General features: G+C 34.6%; 2 protein-coding genes and 1 pseudogene across 2 annotated transcripts; all 3 read right to left on the minus strand.

Annotated features, from left to right (window-relative positions):
• Nucleotides 1–2,306: 2,306 nt before the first annotated feature.
• On the minus strand, nucleotides 2,307–3,257 carry LOC145063908 (F-box protein SKIP19 pseudogene; annotated as a pseudogene).
• Nucleotides 3,258–6,727: 3,470 nt separating this feature from the next.
• Nucleotides 6,728–8,006, minus strand: LOC145063909 (uncharacterized). Its single transcript, XM_079011470.1, has 4 exons — nucleotides 7,778–8,006; nucleotides 7,540–7,578; nucleotides 7,106–7,452; nucleotides 6,728–7,027 (listed from the first exon to the last, which is right to left on the minus strand). The coding sequence occupies exons 1-4, from the start codon at nucleotides 8,004–8,006 to the stop codon at nucleotides 6,728–6,730; spliced, it is 915 nt and encodes a 304-aa protein (XP_078867596.1).
• A 6,985-nt stretch (nucleotides 8,007–14,991) lies between these two features.
• LOC145062530 (F-box protein SKIP19-like) lies at nucleotides 14,992–16,301 on the minus strand. The gene is made up of 2 exons (XM_079010122.1): nucleotides 15,964–16,301; nucleotides 14,992–15,787 (listed from the first exon to the last, which is right to left on the minus strand). Exons 1-2 carry the CDS (start codon nucleotides 16,299–16,301, stop codon nucleotides 15,226–15,228), a joined length of 900 nt encoding a protein of 299 aa, XP_078866248.1. The 3' UTR covers nucleotides 14,992–15,225.
• Between the last annotated feature and the right edge of the window lie 3,098 nt (nucleotides 16,302–19,399).

The following is a 19,399-nucleotide window of genomic DNA, read 5'->3' on the forward strand; positions in this document are numbered from 1 at the left end:
GGTTATATTGTATATCCCAAATGTTAATTAGTTTTTATGTGGCAACTGATAGCTTGGGGAGCTGTAGGACCAGCAACTACGGATCATTTGTTTCATTCAGCTTTTCGAGGTGAGTTTCCTCACTAGGTTTAGCGGGTTGAAGGCACTAATGTTGGCCCATACTTATGCTATGTTAGTAGGCTAGCTGTCTTCGTGACTCTTGCATGTGTATGTGTTTATATGGTTGTCGGGCTAGGGTCCGATGCGGGGGGGGGGGGGGGGGGCGATGACTATTTGTATGCTACGTATCTATGTGATTATTGCATGTGTATGTGATTATTTGATATATGTTATATGTATGTTGGGCGGGGCCCATTATATGTTTATTGTATGTATTGTGATAGGTAGTTTGGGGAACTCACTAAGCTTTGTGCTTACGGTTTTTAGTTTATGTTTCAGGTACTTTGGTTCCAAGGGGAAGAACTCGAGTTGATTGCATCGCACACACCATTGAGATTTCGCATTTGATATTCACTTTGATTTTGATAACATTTGATACATTGGTTTTGTTGAGATGTATGGTTGATATTTGAAAATACTATTTTATCTATTACAAAAACGAAATTTTTTGGACCATATTTTTGGATGTTACAAAAAGTTGTAGAATTAAAAAGGCGCTTTAAGTTATCTCAAAATTAGGGATAGTAAATCAAACAGTTGTTTTGCATTTTAGCATAACACGATAAGACACAAATTATTTTTTCTTAACTTGAACACAACACAACACGATAAGATAGCATGTTTTTATTTGTTAACATGAACACGAATCAATAAAAACACGATACCATGAAAAAAAAACATTTGCAAAATATCATATGTATGTTATTGTATAAAATATTATTTAAATACGACAAACACGAATAACACGACAATAAATAACATAAAACAACATAGAATGCTACTAAATATGCACGTCTTTTGAACACGATCATGATGTTTTGTGCTATTATCGTGTTATTAGTGTGTCAAATTTTAAACATGAACACGACATCGTGTTTCTTATACATAACACGAAACGACACAGTTACAAATTCAAAATTCGATTTCGTCACAATTTCGTTTCGTGTTGTGTATTTTTGTCATGTCGTATCAAATTTTGCCACCTATACTCAAAAGTTCATTGAAGAACACTGCCTTGACGTGTGTTTCATGTTTAAGCGTTTTTGTTCTCACTTGTGAATACTAGGAGTGGGGTATTTACGTTAAGGAAACAATGTGTAATGTATACCGTTCACGTGAGTTTAATGTGATCGTGTCAAATCGAGCAACCGTTTTTTTATACGATATGACGATGTTTTATACAACAAGAGCACGACACGATGTCGTTTTTTTCACTAGCACAAAAATAAACCAATTGAACCATGACATGCAAATGATAACATAACATAAACATTAGTTTATTGACTTCATACATAATCATAAATATAACACGACAAACATGAAAAACACGACAATAATAGATGCTAAATCATGTCAATTTCGAGTCATCTATGAACACGGACACGGTGTTTTTTAAACTTTACACGAACACAACACATGTTCAAATTTTAATTTCGTCTCGATTTAGTTTCGTGTATTTGTCGTATCATCGATTGACACTCATAGTTTAATGTATCTATTTGATCAAAACAAGTTGGACATGAGGCAACACGAATGGAACTATGTTTAAGTATTATGGTTGTTAAATTTATTACATTGGATAAAACCAATGTAATGGCTGTCGAATCAAGGTGCAAGAAGCTTAAGAAGTTCGTACAAATCGAGACATTTTCAGTATTATCGAATGATTGTGTTGTTAAATTATAGGGATTGTTGAAAGACCAAATATACTACAAATAAAACAAATATCTTCAATGACCATCACAATCGGTGTTTGATCCCTACTTCTACTTCATAACTTCATTGTGCCAAATAATTTGATCACCATAATGAGATTAGCATAAAGCATTTCTGAAAGCAAAAAGGATGCTTATATCATGGAATTAAACTTGTACTTCAGTTGAGAATTGTCAATTTCGACCACAGAAACCAGAAACCAGGTTGTTCACAGGAAATGAAAAATACCAACATTAAACCAATTCCAGGCAGATAGAAAATATGTCAAACAAAAGCTTCACACCAGTTAGTGGCTAACCCATGTCCAGATTAGAAACAACACGAACAAACTCCTGAATTTATATTACCAACGATACTAACCATAATCAAAATTAAAATCAAGATGATTGATATCATTTTCATCCTCTATGGAAAATACTGGAACGATAATCTTAATCGCTATCACTTTCGTAAGATTCATCATATTCATGCATCCAGTAATGAAACCAAGAGTTGTCCACCGAGTCATCAGCATACTTAAGGTCTTTGATCCGTTCCATGCAAAGTTTTCCTATACTGCCATCAAGATCAAGGTTATAACACATACGAACATCTAGGGATTCAAGGTGAGGGCAGCCATTAAGAATGGCCTTGAGTCCCTTGTTTGTGATATCACTATCAAAAAGATCCAGATGGCGTAACTCAGGCATGTTATTTGCGATGGCAAGGGCATCATTGTCATTTTCAGTTTGTGGGTGCGGTTCGAACTCTTTGCTGTTCAGCATGAAGGACTTGAGTTGAGAGCAATTTTGTCCAATAACTTCGATGTCGTATGCGTCGATAGAGATGTAAGACAGGTGAAGTTTCTCCAACATCGGTACCCTTTTGACTGCATCACTCAACTCATCGCCTGTGACATCGCAGTTCTTAAGGCAAAGACTCTTCAGTTTACTTGATCTGTGTTCACAAGTCACCATTCAGAGCCATATAAAAGCAACAAAATTCAGCAACATAAAATTATTAGAAGACTAAGATTAATGGCGATGTGAGGGGGAAGAAGCCAACCGTAGCACAATGTAATGAAGGAGATCACCGGTGCCAAAACCTTGGATACTGATATCGATCAACTCCCCACAGCTTAGATCGACTGCCTGCTTAGTCAACGCCTCAAGATCGTAATCCTCGTCACAAGCTTCACCTGGTTCATGCATATCGATGATCCTCCACATCGCCGGATCCTTGCAAATTCTCGACCATGTTGTGCACACTTTCAGTGCACTGTTGAGTATCTCTTTAGCATCTGATCTCCGAATGATATTTGCCATCAGTTCATGAGGCATTTTCAACCAATCCAGGGTTTCCTCCATTGCTAACAACGGGTCTGCTGCGGAGGTCGACGCCATTTCAAATATAAGTTACAATGGTTTTACTTTACCAATGTATTTTTAATATCTCTAATTACGGGACGTTTCGATCACCCAAAATTCTCTTTTCTCCAGACAAAAGTGATTTCGACTTTTCTGTGTTCTACAGATTCAGTCCTTTGAGAAAAAAGAAATTGCATCTTTCATTTATCCTTAATGATTTTTAGAGAAAAATTGAAAAAGGATTCTTAGGTTGCTAGGCATGGCTCAAGAACGTCATGGAGAGGCTCAGATGGCCTCCCTCCATGCCGAGGAACATTGCCCCTTCTTAATGTCCCGTTGGAAGATTTGGAGATGGCAACATAGAGTAACTTCCAATGGAGGAGATCAGGAGAAGATAGCAATCTTTAATTTTTTTTATTTTTATTTTTATTTTAATCATTTTAGCCTATAAATACATGGTGTGGTGACAAAAATGAACGTGATATAAAAATGATATGACATTCGATGTGGCTAAAAATTAATATGGAGAGTTTGACTCATATCTAGGATGAGCATATGGACTGGGAACCGGTACCAGAACTGGAACCCGATGGTACCGGTCGAGTCGGGACCGGGACGATATTTTTGTGGATTTTTGGAACCGGTATAACCGTCAAAAACCAGAACCGTATGTTGTTATTTCTCGAGGACCGGTTCCAACATTGAAGACACGGCAAGAACCGGTAAAACCGGCGGTCTGGTTATGTTCCCATTTCCCACAAAGTTCGATTTCCAGACCGGTTCCAGCCAGGTTGGTTCCTTTGCTTATCCCTACTCATACCCATCCGTCTTACGGTTATCACTTTAACACCGATAGCATATATCCATCAAATTCTTATATAATTATCATCTTATCCTTATATAATCGCATTCTATGAGGCCCTACTTTTAATTACTCTTTCGGTTATATATTAATTTATTAAGTATGAGACCTATGTATTATACGAGTTAATTAATTAAAACAAATCTGAATATCAAAATGTAAATATTAAGTGTTTTTAAAATATGTAAGAAAGAAACATATTTATTTCAATTCAGTATCATAATTATTACATTTAATACTTTACATATATAAATATAAATATTTTGTGGCTTTTTAATTTTAAAATTTGAAAAAAAAATTAGAAATTGACGTGTGGATATTATTTATTTAAAAAATACAACAAAATGACAAATGTCAAAACCCATAAAAGATTGACATATGACAAAATAAATTTTTATTTCTTAGAGTAGTTCGATTTTTATTGAAAAATAATATTAGGCAATTATGCTAGATTTGTCATTTTTCTCTAATAAAAAAGTTTGGTCACTTTTTGGTAAAACCTAAGAGGGGTGTTTGGATTTAATTTAAAAAATTAATAACAACTTTTGTTAAAAGTGTTTACTAACTTATTCTATGGTAACTATTTTTTAAGTCTATTGGGTGTGAGCAACATGTTATTACATTCAAAATGTCAACTTCATCATCATAATCACACTTTTGGCCTTATAACACCCAATGTGGAAAATAGCAACACCAAATAACATGTGATAACATCTACCATTTTCTATTTTTAATTTTTTTTTATGTTTTTAATTTCTATTTTTCTAATTTGTTTTAATTTTTTTTAATTTATATCATAATATTTAAATTAAATACTTAATTAAACATACCATTTTAAAAATAAAAACGACATTACAAAGAAAGAAAAAAAACATTGACCGAAAACATACCATAGTCCAAATAATTTCAAAAACATAAAACCGATACACTATCCTTCGCCTAAATATCTCCGCTCAATCTTCGCCTTCATTTTTCGGAACACTTTTGCCCATCTCGGTGGTATATTCTCCTCGCTAGTTTGAAGAATAGTCAAATACTTCTTCATGCTATCTTCCTCGGCTTCTCGACGAAGGAACTCCAAATGCTCACGTTGCAACTCATATACATGTTTTAAGCGCGATTTTGTTTTGAGCGTCAAATTTCTGTTTCATTTCCGCTTGTTCTCAAAGTGTACTTTCGCTTTCCTTTGCATGTCGTTAAGCTCGCCTCGCTTTTTCGCGACATATTGATCGTCAAGACGGGGATATCTCTTCGATGTCATTAAAGTCGTCGGGTAGCTCATCTATGTTCGCATTGAGGTCGATGTTCATGCGTGCGCCAAAAATGTCGACCGAACCCGAGCCGCGAGACCTCTTGGATTGTTGTTTCGAAAATGTGTCTGTTTAATTCCATTTTGGGTTGTCCTTAAAAATCTCCCAAATCTTTTCGTGCTCGAAAACGTGATCTGTCTCGACATGATATTGGTCCCTCGTCGCTCTATAAACATCAAAATGGGTCACACCATTTTGCTTGTGCGAGAAAAAATTGTTGTAGATGGAATTGAACTTGATGCACTTCTTGCTTATTTGAGTCCACTTGCTACACAACATATCGTGATTACAATAATTTTCATCCTTCTCCAAAATAGTCCAAGATTTCCCGATCACAACTTCCCAAAAAGCAACTTTTCTCATATCATTTCTCTGAGTTGGATTTTTGATGTTCCGCACCACGACATCGCCAACGCGTATTTTTCCTCTGCAGTCCACCATGTTGGAGGTTCTTATTCCGATTGCTCCACCGCGACCACTTTCCCTTTCCTTCTTGCTCACCCTTTATTGGCCATTTTTTTTTGGCTTCCCCCCGCTTGCATCTCGGGTACCGTTTCTTGCGTTGGTGGTGGTTTTGTGGTATTTTGTTGCATGGTAGCGAATGTGTTGAAAAGGTTTTTGTGGAAGGGTTGTAGGGAATCGTGGTAGGTGTGAAGCGGGATTGAAAAAGTTGTCGGAAATTGAAAGTTACTGTGTGCTTTGGGAGATGAGGATGTTCGCGTACACCTCATATTGTGCAAAAACCGAGAGGAAGGGACATGTTTGTGTTTGAATGAGTGTTGGGATTTGATCTATATCGTGTTGTGTGTAAAAAATGAAGTGAGATAAGAAGGTATGTAAAAAAAATGAAGTGAAAATATATATATATATATATATATATATATATATATATATATATATATACACACACACAGTGGCGAGTTTAGAACGTAAAACCACATGGTTCACTATTTAAAAGAAACCGATAAAAGAAGAAAAATACTAAAAAAATATTATTGCGGGTTCGAATCGGATCAAGTCGTAAAAGTAAGAACAAAAAGAAAATTTAAGTTCTTACAATTGTACCCGACGAGGTCTTATAGCTTGATATAATTTCACAATTGTATCATTACTAATAATATCTAAAACATTTTTTTTCAATATATGACACCAAACTATCACTTAAAAATTGATCACCCATTTTGTTGCGTATATCAGTCTTTACCAACTTCATTGCTGAAAATGCACGTTCCACACTCGCTGTTGCAACAGGTAAGATCAATGCAAGTTTCAAGAGAAGGTAAACCTTAGGATATATTATATGCTTTTTTACTTCAACCATCTTTTTTGGCAAGTTATCCAATGCTCTTCAATTGATTAAATCGTTCATCTTCTCGTACATCCTTAATGTAATTTTTAAGTTCAACTTCAAGAACTTGAAGATCATATTCTGTTCGAAATTCTTCCTTATAAAGTGTAGCCATTTCCATTAGCTTATCCAAATCAAAGGCTTTAAAAGACTCACACGGGCACAAACAAGCTATGCAAAGAAGTAATTTCGTATTGGCTTCATTAAAACGATGGTTAAGCTCTTGAAGTTGCATATCAATCACCGCCTTAAATACATCAACATGATAATGATGCAAGTTGTTAACCTAAAAAAATTAATCTTTAATAAGCTAATTACAAAACACAATAAATAAATCAAATTGGTAATATCAAATGTTATATACCTGTGAACCTCTTCGACGACTGAATCCATCATAATATTCATCTTCCATATCCACGATTCTAACATCATGTTTATTGCAAAACAAAGTAACATTCCCTAAAAGTGGTTCCCATCCTACATCTCTAATTTCTTGAATTGCTTTTTTAGAGCTGCTTACTTGATTCATGACATTTACAATATCTTGGTATTTTCTTTGTAATGTTGTATTCAAATGATTTGTGACTCCCAAGATATCAACCATTAAGTGTAGACAAAACACAAAATCAAAGGATTTTAATAACCTGAAGATGCGAATTGCTTCAGCTTTACGATCACGATAACTATTATCTTTACCAAGGTCTCCAAGTACTTCACAAATGGAAGAATATATATTTCTGATATTCAATAAAGATGAAAAATGAGAACCTCATCGAGTATCAAATGGTCATTTGATACCCACTTCTTGGTTCAAACCGATACCACTCTCAAGCTCACCTAAAATTTAACATATAAAAGTTTAATTAGCATAACATAACTACAAAATATTTTAATAATAAATCTAGTTTAATTATAAAGCAAAATGCGGATTTAAATAGATAACAACATAAACAAAATTTGACATTCTCTTTTATACTATATTCTAACCAATATTTATTGTCATCAAACCAAGATATATTAAATCTTCGTTGTTTACCTCCAAAATCACGTTGTGGAAACTTATAGTTTTGAGTTTGGAAAGGTCCTTTTTGCAAGTATGTTCTTCTAATTTCATCTCTTTGATTCACATGATAATATTCTATAACGGGACGTTCTGCCGGGTCAACGGGTAGTGAACTTAAATCAAGTCTCATATGCTTATGTTGCTCATTATCTTCTTGTATTGCTTTTTTATCAATCTTTCTAAAAAACTTGAATAAAGACATTATTGATTGAATTTCTAAAACAAACAACAATCAAATACTCAAACAAATGAACAACAATCAAATAATCAATCACATTGAATTTAGAAACAATAAAAAAACCTATTTAAAATTACGAATAAAACAATCAAAACAATAGAAAAAAAATTCACAGATTCGATATTAATAAAATAGTTGCCATTTGCCAACAATTAACAAGCAAATACTTAAGGTTCAAAAAAATAATAAAAATTACTAATCAACATACCAGCAGTGCGGTAGTGGGCAACTGGGCAAGTGCTTGAACAAAGAACATGCGCCGCTGTGATACTTTCTTGATTAACATTATTATTATTTTTTTTAATTTAAAATCTGTTGGGCTTTATATGCATATTGGATTATACCCTAAATATATTGGGCTATTAAAACATAAAACAAGGGCTGTAAAAATTTGATATATATATTTTTGCTAAAAATATTTAGATAGTTCACACATATTTTTTGAGGTGGGTCACAATAAAAAATTATATACAACTTGTTATATATATAAAAAAAGGTGGGTCAAGTGATCCACCCTCAATACACATAAACTCGCCAATATATATATATATATATATATATATATATATATATATATATATATATATATCAATGTTGCAGAAATCGGCCTAATCGGCCGATTAATTGGTGATTAATCGCTAATTGGACCTCCACCGATGAGATTTATTGCTAATCGGTCACTATAATCGGGTTTGGTCAATACATGTCAAATTCGGAATTAATCGGACCTAATCGGACTTAATTGGACCTAATCGAGGTTGGTCAATGCAGGTCAAAGTCGGACCTAATCGGCCCTAATCGGACCTAATCGCCGATTAATCCCTAATCGCTAATCCACCGATTAGCGATTTCTACAACCATGATATATATATATATATATATATATATATATATATATATATATATATATATATATATATATATATATATATATATATATACATTTCGACCGTCTTTCAAAGGACATTTTCGACCGATACCAAAAAATGGAGAAAATTTGGGCATTTCCTCCCATTGCCACACTAACTGCCCATAATGTAACGCCTAATAACAGGACAGGGACGGTGTTCCGTCCGTTATACCCGCGTTATTAGGCTGCCACGTCGAAAAAACGGCAACCCTGGTTGCCCATACCGATTCGTCTAATATTTCGAGAAGTTTATTCATGGAAAGACGCTATAAACAGACAAGTTAGTCTTATTTTTTATTTTTTGATATAAAAGTTCATATTTACGCGATTATATTTATGTTTTTGACAAAAATATTTGCTTTTGGAGTCTTGGTTCCGATTATATTAGAGGAGTTCTACTTTAGGCTCTCTATTCATTGCAAGCAGGTTCGGTCCAACATATCTGAGGCCCGGAGCAAACGCAAAAAGGAGTCCCTTCAATTTAGCAAAGTTTATAGCCATATTGCTAGAAGACATGCACAAATTGTAACGGATAGCAAATAACTTTCAATTATTGGAAGTTACAAGAACCTACTGTTTTCATAACTTTGTTCATAGGTTCTTTTTGAGATTCAATTAGTTGTTCAATGTTTTGTCTTTTTTTGTTTTTTTTTTCTCACCTGCAATAAATGTTTTCTTAGCAACATTGTAATGATTGGTATTCTTACTTGTTACTTCTAGTCATCTATCTTTTTACTGAATCACTTTTCCCAAAGAAACTTAATATTAAACTCTACATATATGATGAAAATAACCATAAACCATAAAAACCTCCAATTCCAAATTTCTCATAAGTCATTTTGTCCGAGATTAAATGCTCAGTTAGTTGATTTTTAGCTATAAAAAAACCACAATTACTTATTTTCCACTGTCAAATACTCAAATACATATATTATCTAAGATTTTAAGAGATTAGAAATTTAATATCAATGGTAAAAGAACAGGAGAAACAACTCAACAAACTTACAGTTATTTTATCAATTTAGTGCGAACAGGCAAGTGGGCAATTTACTTTTAGGCAGTTAGGCGACCCACGGTGAAGTCCTGCGATTTGTGGTGTCAGTGAGGTGACAGAAGCGTAGATGAGAGAATAAATAATTCAGATTGTTGCGCCAAAAAATTATCATATGGCAATGAAAAGTGAAAAACTCTTATGTTTGAAAAATTGATGTGTCTGACTGAGTCAGGTCAGCGATTTTAGCGATTTTTATCTGACTCGATCAGCAATAAGGTGTTTGATAAACAATTTTGGGCTTCTGACTTGGAAAAAAAGATCTGATTGAGAAAGAACCGGGCAAGTGGCTGACCGAGATAGGAAGAAAGTTTCCCAATCATACCCTTGCTCTAATGTATCTCTTCGAGCGCTTCCGTTTCTTCTCCTCTTTCGGCGGCTCGTTTCTCCCACACCTACCGTCGATTCCTTCCACTCCATAGCAGCACTAACGAAGGCACAAATCATTAGTGTCTTCCTCAACCATTTCTATAGTCCATCTTCTTCATTGCTTCTTTCTCATCGGTATATCTCTACTCTCCCCAATCACAAACCCAATTCAAGTAGGTGTTGCAATAGCTTTATTATTCAGAAAGCCATTAATATTTTGATGATACTATTCTCAAGATATTATGTCGATTATATGCTCTATTCTTAATGATGTCCCTGTTAAATATGATGGGTTTTAGGCATAAGAACAATCCTATGTGCTCATACAAACCCTAATGCTTGGATCTAGGTTTCTCTATTAAACATGCAATGTATCAAAGACTTACAATCTTAGATCTAACATATTACAAACTAAATTAGGGTTTAGAGAATTACCTTTGATTGTTATATAGCAATAACAATCAATTCCTTGCTTGGATTGGCTTCAAAAGCTTAGTGCCTCAAGTGTTGCACCTCTAATGGAGTCACAAACAACACTAAGCAACTTGATGAAGAAGGAGAAGAGAGGAGGCACCCAAAAACGTCTAGAAACCATAAGGATTCAGTTACCCACGTTTTTGGGGCCTAAGGGGTCCTTTATATACTTGTGTAGGATGCTAGGGTTTCAGTCAAAACCCTAATGGACAGGTTAAACTCTAAGCAGCCCATGGAACCTTCTGGATAAGGCCATGGACGAAAATATGATGGGCTACCATCATAATTTCGTTCACCCCTTGTTCCTTTAGCAGTCCTTAACCCACTAACTCAATTATTCAATAATTACAGTCCAGTCCCCTAAATTTAATTAATCTCTTTTAGCCACAAAATTAATTCTTAATTAATTTTTGACTAATATTAATTAAACAATATGATTTCTCCTTTAATATATTATTCTCATAATATATTAATAAATCATATTTAAACATTTCTCTCCTTAATTCATCCTACATATTGCTATGGTGAAGGCAACCCAAAAGAACCATGCTCATAATCGGGTCAAGTACATACCAAAATAGTTATGGACTTAGACACTAATCCAACAAAATACTATGTCAATTATTGTTTCATCAAATATGTAGTCCAGGTGTTTGATGAAAAGCCTAAATGAAAACGACTTTTCTTTTATCAAGCTTCACTTACAATCGTTTCTTCTTTAAATCAGTAGGTTCGAGTTGCTTATGAATTTTTGTGTGTATATGAAATTTTCTACATTGTTAGACATTTATTTTTATATTTATTTTTATTGTTGGTGGTTTGTAGAAAGTGCATTATAGGTGTTTCATCTTAAAGTCATGCAATTGTTATGCATATGCAGGAACAAACAAGCTATTTGAAATTAATTTGTATATGTAGGAACAAAGATTTTCACTTAATATATTTGAATTAATGTGTAATTGTTATGTAAATGTAGGAACAAAGAATCATTTGTATTCATATGCAGGAACAAATATTTAGGTTTCAGTGGCTGCATTGATCAAGAGAATGGAAAGAACATATCAGATTGTGAGCTTAAAAAGATAGATCTTGGAGCTATGAACATCTTATCACGTTGGTGAAGCAACATCAAATTGATGAAGATAGGTTTTCACGAAATTACTGATGTGAATCTCATTAGAAAATCAATGTCTTTGTTTTGGATTACCATCGTATTCGTGTATAAATAGCCAAAAGTTGTAGAATATCAAACCCAAAAAACTTGTGGATCTTTCCTTGTTAAAATTACTAAAATACCATTTTCGTTATAATTTCACAAATAAATGCTATTTTCTTCTCTAGTTGTCATACCATGCCTGTTTTTTCTTCTCCTCTCCAATTTTATAGATTACTAAAATATTTGTATGACAATTTGTATATTTTTATATTTTTTCAGCAACATCATCCATTAATATAGAGTAACAAGGGTAAAATGGTCATTTTTTATCGGTCATCACATTCAGTCAGATAGACTATCAAACAACATGCTATCTTACTCAATCAGAAATTTATTACTCAGACAGACCTTTCCTGGTCAACACTTTTTCGGATAGCAACTGTCAAACGGGACGCTTCATCCGCATAAGTCATATGCCGTTCCAAAAAAAAGTAATCTCCCAGACTCCTCGTTTTTTGTACCATAATTTTGGCTCTAAGTCCCATCGTAATCTAGCTCTTCTTAATTTTGTCCAAACTTTACGTTCACATACCAATTAGGAGCACATTTTTATGTCATTCACGGCCATCAACGCCTTAACCATCTCAACTCCAATTTTGTTTTTTTTCTTTTGTTATATCTGCGCATTTATACTAATATAATCTAATATTATATCTATACACGAACCGTAACTCATAGGGCTCCGACATTTGGCGAGGCCCAGGGCGGTCGCCAACTTGCCCGGCCCCTAGGGCCGACCCTGATTGCAAGGTGTCAATCAAATGATCTAAAGATTAAGAGGTACATGTTCTATTCTTTTAGTTTGATTTAAAGTATGTTGCTAAAACTAGTAAAACTTAGTCTCTAGGATGGATGTGCACTTAGGTAAATCTTTTGATTATTTCACTACCTTTGATTGTGTAGTTGATGCAATAAATCCCTAACAGTTTTTACCATTATGGTGAATCAGGTTTTGCCATTATGGTAAAAATAATGCGGATGCTTGACTCTAGGAAACCAAGGGGTATTTTGGATACAAATCATATAGCTTGTTATGCTACAACAGTTTTGTAGTTTAATGATATTTTTAAAACAATATTTATATTTAAATACTCACTTATGACATTATACCTTTTTATTATACCCTTTGTTGTTAGCCCATTTATATTAATTTCTACATTATACTTCTCAACGCATGGCTTTGTATTCCCTTTATATATGTACATCGGTACTATTTCATTTGAAAGGCAATTAGAATGATACCATTTGGTAATATTTTATACGTGTTATCTGAGTTATAAGGTTTTATATGGGGTAAACCTTCCAAGAGCATAACTTGGATTGTATGAGACAAAATGGTGAACTCCAAGGAGCATGGAGGACTGGGAATTTGCAGTTTAAGAGCTCTCTACCTTTTTTTTTGTTTTTTTTAACGAAATAGCGGTGGCGATTTAGGGACGATATGAACACGATTTGGGGAAATGTAATTAAATGTCTTTATGGTGATCAAAGAGGGTTGGGAGTGTTGATTTCTAGCCGGAACACCGTTTAAGAAAGAATCAACAATATTTATATTGACATGGAGCATCTCAATATATATTTAATCAACCTCTTTTATAGGTACGACTTGGTTTAAAAAAGCGCCGCCTAGGCGCGCTTAATGCGCTAGGCGCCCAAGCGATGACTGAAAACGCTTCAAGTAATGAGATGCGATGCGATTCCCTTAAGCGGTTGCCTTTTCCGCTTTTTCCCTCATTGCGCTTCAACGCTTAATAGCGCTTAAGGTAATTAATAGAAAATGGGCTTTTAATTAAGTTAGACGGGCCAGTAGGTTTATATAAATAAAGGAAAGGGATGGAAACGCAGAATCAATATTGACAGAGGCAGTAAACACGATTACACAAACAAAGCAAACCGTATCATCGCTCCAACTCATCTTCTCCAAGTAATCGAAAATCAACTATGCTAATGTTTTCTACTTCCATTTCATAATACTAATCTACATATTCTATTCTCTTCTCAAGTCTGAAACTCTAAACTCTTATAGTCTGAAGTATGTAATTTGGTCATTATATTTATATATTTTCTGTTAAGTTGTTTGCTATTAACTTGTGTTACTTAACTGTTAAGTCATACACATAATTCATAAGTTATTTGTTATCATGCATGATAGTTTAGACGATTTCTAGTTATAATTTATCAGTACTTATGATTTAATATGATGAGATTTCTAGGTATTTATAAATATTTCCATATATTTTATATTTTTTTTCAATTTGGGGCGCATCATGTTCTTTAGGCGAGCGCTTTCGCTTAGCACATCGGTCCCTAAAGGCTTTAGCGCTTTAGGGCGTTTTACGGTTTTTAAAACCAAGAGGTACGGTGACATTGGAGAAAACTTGAATACGGGTAACTGGTGCTAGTGTCTAAATGGGGGAGGATAGTTCACTGTCTCATCATTAAGGAGGGAAATTAACTTACCCACCATCAAAGCAAGAGTTTAACCCCAAAAAAATAATCAAATAAATCATTCACAAAGGGAAGATCTTTCCACCAACTGAGAAGGTGACCACATATCTCTTTTTCAGTGGAGCAATTGTTAAAAATATGAACCTCGTTTTCCTCGAAAGCATTGAAAAGTGGACAACACGGGGCTTAAAAGTAGAGCTAAATGGGGTAGGGATTTATTATGGTCGGGATGCATGGGCTAACAACCCCTTGTATTGTACCTTGTAATTCCAACCTTTTGCTGTTCATTTTAATAAAGTCTAGCTATTATAAAAACATGAGTTTAAAGCATCTATTTGATCAAAACAAGTTTAATATGAGTAACAATAATGGATACAGCTGCTTAAGTATTATCACTCAAAGCTCATATGACCATTTGGGTGTAAAACCAACAAAGTGGATGTAATGTCAAAGAGATAGCATAATGAGTTCAAGGTAAAGCTTTTCCAAAAGTAAAAAAGATGTTTACCTAGTGCATTTAATATTTGTACATTGTTAGATATTTCCTAACTTTAGTCCACGAAACTAGCTAGCATTACATGAACTAAAAACATAACACTTCTAAGCAGATACATATATAATATCTAAAGCCAAAGTTCTACACCTGCAAACAACACAAAGACATAAGCAATATTAAAAACATAAAACTAAATACTTTGTGAACCCAACAAAGAAATCATATATAGTCGGAAGGATCATCATAATCATCATAATAGAAACCATCATCATAATGCTCGTAATCTCCCCACTGATTATTGGGGTCCACATAGACATGAAACGGAGGAAGAAACGTGCAGTTTTCAATCGAGTCACCAGGACACTTGAAATTTTTGATCCTTTCCTTGCAGAGTTTTACTTCATCCCCGAAAATATTAATGTTGTAACACGTACGAACGTCTAGGGATTCGAGGTGAGGGCATCCATCAAGAATGGCTTGGAGTCCAGTGTTTGTCATCTTATTACCAAACACCTGCAGATGGCGTAACTCAGGCATGTTTTCTGCAATGGCAAGGGCATCATCGTCATTTGTAAGGCCTATCTCTATGCATTCTTTGTCCAACTTGAAGGACTTAAGTTGGGGGCAATTTGGTACAATAACTTCGCTGTAGTTTACCCTCCAAGACGTGTAAGAAATGTGAAGTTTCTCCAATTGTGGCACTCTTTCGAGCCCACGACTCAACCCACTGCTTGTGATATTGTAGCAGTCCGTAAGGCAAAGACTGTTAAGTTTACTTGAGCTGTTCACAAGTGATCGCCATTCAGAACCAAAAAAATCAACAAACTTTAGTAATTTTTCCTAATTAGAAGATTATAGTTGAAAGGTCGAATTAAGATCTACAACTGTTGGAAGTGGTGCGTATGAATTAAATTGAATAGATAGATGGGAATTGGGAAGGGGAAGAAATTAACCTACCTTAGCAGAATGTAATCAAGGAGATCATCAGTGCCAAACCCCGAGATACTGAAATCGATCAATTCCCCACAACTTAGATGAACTGCCTGCTTAGTCAGCGCCTCAAGATCGTAATCTACATCCCGAGCATCAATCGGTCTGTGCATGTCGATGACTTTCCACATTGCCGGATCCTTGCAAATTCTCCACCATGTTGTGCATACTTTAAGTGCACTGTTGAGTATTTCTACATCATCCAATCTCTGAAGTATATTTGCCATCAGTTCGTGAGGCATTTCAAGCCAATTTGGAGATTCCTCCATTGCATTCAAGGGGTTTACGGTGGATGTCGACGCCATTTCCAATTAACCGACGTTTCGGTTTTATCCAAATATTTTCTACATGAGACTATGAAATGCGTGAATTACAAAAGCTTCCCCTAGACTCTTGTGTGTTCTACAGAAGAAGTCCTTTTAGATAAAGAAATTGCAATGTTCCACTTATCGGTGATTATTTTAAGAGTAAACTTAATGTTACAAATAATTTATAAAAACTGTCGTTATTGATCTGTTAAAGACAAATATATGTACAATGGGAAGTGTTTTAATCAAAATATACTTTGTCACTTTTTATACAAATAACTACTAATTTTGTAACTAATTTACGGGCAGGGACGGACGCAGAAATACATAGCAGGTGTTGTCAAGATGAATAGGTGTTGCCAATACATGAAAAATAAGTAAAAAAATTGAAAAATCGAAAAATTTTCCATTGTGGCCAGAAAAGCTAGGGATTGCCGGTACCACACTAGAAACCCCTTAAAACTGTCTTTGTTCGCAGGAAAATCACTATCGTTTTGTTTTGGATTTAAAATGAAAAGAAGTGGAATGAAAAGGGAAGGAAAGGGGAAAGAAAAGGATGAGAATCCTCTCAATTAGCACACATTTGGATGGATAATTTCCATGGAAAAATGCATATTTTTTCCTTCCCGATTCACATTTCACTTCCTTAAGGAAAAACTCAAGAAAACATTTTCACCCTTTTCATTCCTTAGACTACACGGTGCACCTTGTAGCGCATACCGTGATAAGTTGCGGTATGCGATATAAGGCATAAAAAAATGCGGTATGCGGGAAGTGAGTGGTGGTTTTGCCGCATGGTATTTCTTTTGACCGTTTGGAAATAAGCCGTTGGCTTCTTCTTCTTCTTCTTCTTCTCTCTTTTTTTTATTTTTTTTATTTTTTTTTATTTTTTTTTATTTTTATTTTCTAACACTTTTCTATAAATTAAACCTTACTTTTCGTTTTAAAATCACCAAACAACACAAAACTCTCTCTTAGATTCTTCCTAGACTTCGTCCGATGTGTTGGCGTTGCGGGAAGCATAGTTTATGGGGGACGTCATCCACACAACACTTGCTTATTTGCAAGAAAATAAATGCGAAAGTTCGCGTAAAAAAATAAATCCTCCTCTATGGAGAGACCGTAAAGCGCACACAACCAATCGGTGAACGACTATATTTCTGATGATGTAGTGTTCGCGGAAAAATTTAGGCATCGGTTCCGGATGCGTAAGGTATTATTTTTATGCATCGTTAATGATATGCAAAATCGTTTCCATATTTTCGGCATCGGGTTGATGGAAGAAGAGGTAAAAAAATATTTCTCCACAATCCAAAAATATAAGGTTGGAATTCGTCAACTAGCATTCGGCATGAGACCGAACTTATGGGATTAATATATGAGGATGTTAGAGTGCATGACACAAGATTATCTATACACGTTTGATAAAGCTGTGATTTTCCTATATCACAGTCGCTATTTATGTGACATCTCCAATTTCACGGTCAGAAAAAGACTGATTTGTTTATGCTTTGTTTTTAAAATCAGAGTAATCTTTTACAGAAAACAGTTGCGGAATTCGTTCCCAAAACAAAATATGATAAGAATTTATCAAAGCATTTCTGTAAAGAAATGTATTTTTATTATATAACAAAATCTCGGGATGTCATGTTCAATACAGACCAAAAGCATAAACAGAACAAAATAGACCTTATAACAGTTATTCATAACTACTGGCCTATAATCCAAAATCTCTCGTTAGGTCAGCCAACTTATGCTCTCGTGCCATAACCTGTAATACAAAGAAAACTGAGTGGGTCAGGCTTGGGAGCCTGGTGAACATATAGGGTTTTCATCCTACAATGTTATATCATATATATATATATATATATATATATATATATATATATATATATATATATATATATATATATATTAGAACTCACAAACTTGTATAATTTCACCATATAAAATCAACTCTTATCCCACCCCATTGATCCTCACAACGACACGATCTAAACTCTCGTATCTAAAACCTTCCTCTTTACCTGATCCTTACTCACGGATCTAAAACTAATCTCTTCACCTGATCCATACTCCCGGAATCTAAAACTAACCTCTTCACCTGATCCATACTCCTGGATCTAAAACTAATCTCCTGAACTGATCCATACTCCCAGATCAATAACTATGCCCAATCTATTCTCCCGGACTAGGGACAATTAACTTAGTCTTAATCCATACTCCCAGACTAATAACAAGTTTATCTCTTTACCTGATCCATGCTCACGGATTTAAAACTGACCTCTTGATCTCATTATTCAACTAATCTTTTATCACACACAAACTATCTCATCTATCCATGTTCTACCCAACATATTTGTAGATGTAAAATACATATACAGTTTAACTCATTTAAAACTATATAAAATATCCATTCTGCACTCATCTTAAATAAACAATATATAAACACATAGCACGCATTTCATAGCAAATATTTCCTATTTATGTGTTAGAAGAGAGTGACTACACACTCACCCAAAACATCTAGTTAATACATTCAACCAATACTTGTATTAAAATCGTGTTTATGAAAGGGACTATACACTCACTTGATTAGACGATTCTTGGACAACACTACGGCTCTAAAAGTAGTATTCTTCGGTAAAACTGGAAGATCTTCACACACCGGGCTTCTCGCAGCCAGAGCTTCGGCTCGGAAACTCTTTTCTTCTAGGGATCTTCAGGCTTCGGGACTTGCTTCGGGTCTCAGGATGATATCGGGGCTTCGGGGGTAGTTCTTTGCACGTAAATTGATGTAATACGGGTGGGAGATGAGTGAATTAGCAACCTTGGCTGGCTGCCACTTCAACTCTACCAGCTAAAGAGACATGACCGAAAAAAATGTTCATTTATGTTGTTGAAAATTAAAATCATTTACATTTATTCCTATAAAGTTTATTGTCGTTTTAAAAAACTTTAGTATATATAATTTAATTCGTTACACGTTAGGGCCTAAGGGACTTTTTTTCCCACTCAACCTGGGCATTTGAATCCTCATGACCGATCCTGGTACCAACACGATCTATGGATCATAGACGAATAAGTAACCTGAT

This window comes from Lactuca serriola, chromosome 7 (genome assembly GCF_051521515.1).
Source record: "Lactuca serriola cultivar US96UC23 chromosome 7, Lser_US96UC23_V15, whole genome shotgun sequence".
NCBI lineage: Eukaryota > Viridiplantae > Streptophyta > Magnoliopsida > Asterales > Asteraceae > Lactuca > Lactuca serriola.

Excerpts from the sequence above, each read along its gene's own strand:
- LOC145063909 (XM_079011470.1), bottom strand. The coding sequence starts at position 8,006 with ATGTCTTTATTCAAGTTTTTTAGAAAGATTGATAAAAAAGCAATACAA. Across the intron at positions 7,579-7,777 it reads TCCACAACGTGATTTTGGAG|GTGAGCTTGAGAGTGGTATC; the intron begins GTAAACAACGAA and ends GTTAAATTTTAG. Across the intron at positions 7,453-7,539 it reads CGGTTTGAACCAAGAAGTGG|TACTTGGAGACCTTGGTAAA; the intron begins GTATCAAATGAC and ends CCATTTGTGAAG.
- LOC145062530 (XM_079010122.1), bottom strand. The coding sequence starts at position 16,301 with ATGGCGTCGACATCCACCGTAAACCCCTTGAATGCAATGGAGGAATCT. Across the intron at positions 15,788-15,963 it reads CTTGATTACATTCTGCTAAG|CTCAAGTAAACTTAACAGTC; the intron begins GTAGGTTAATTT and ends ACTTGTGAACAG.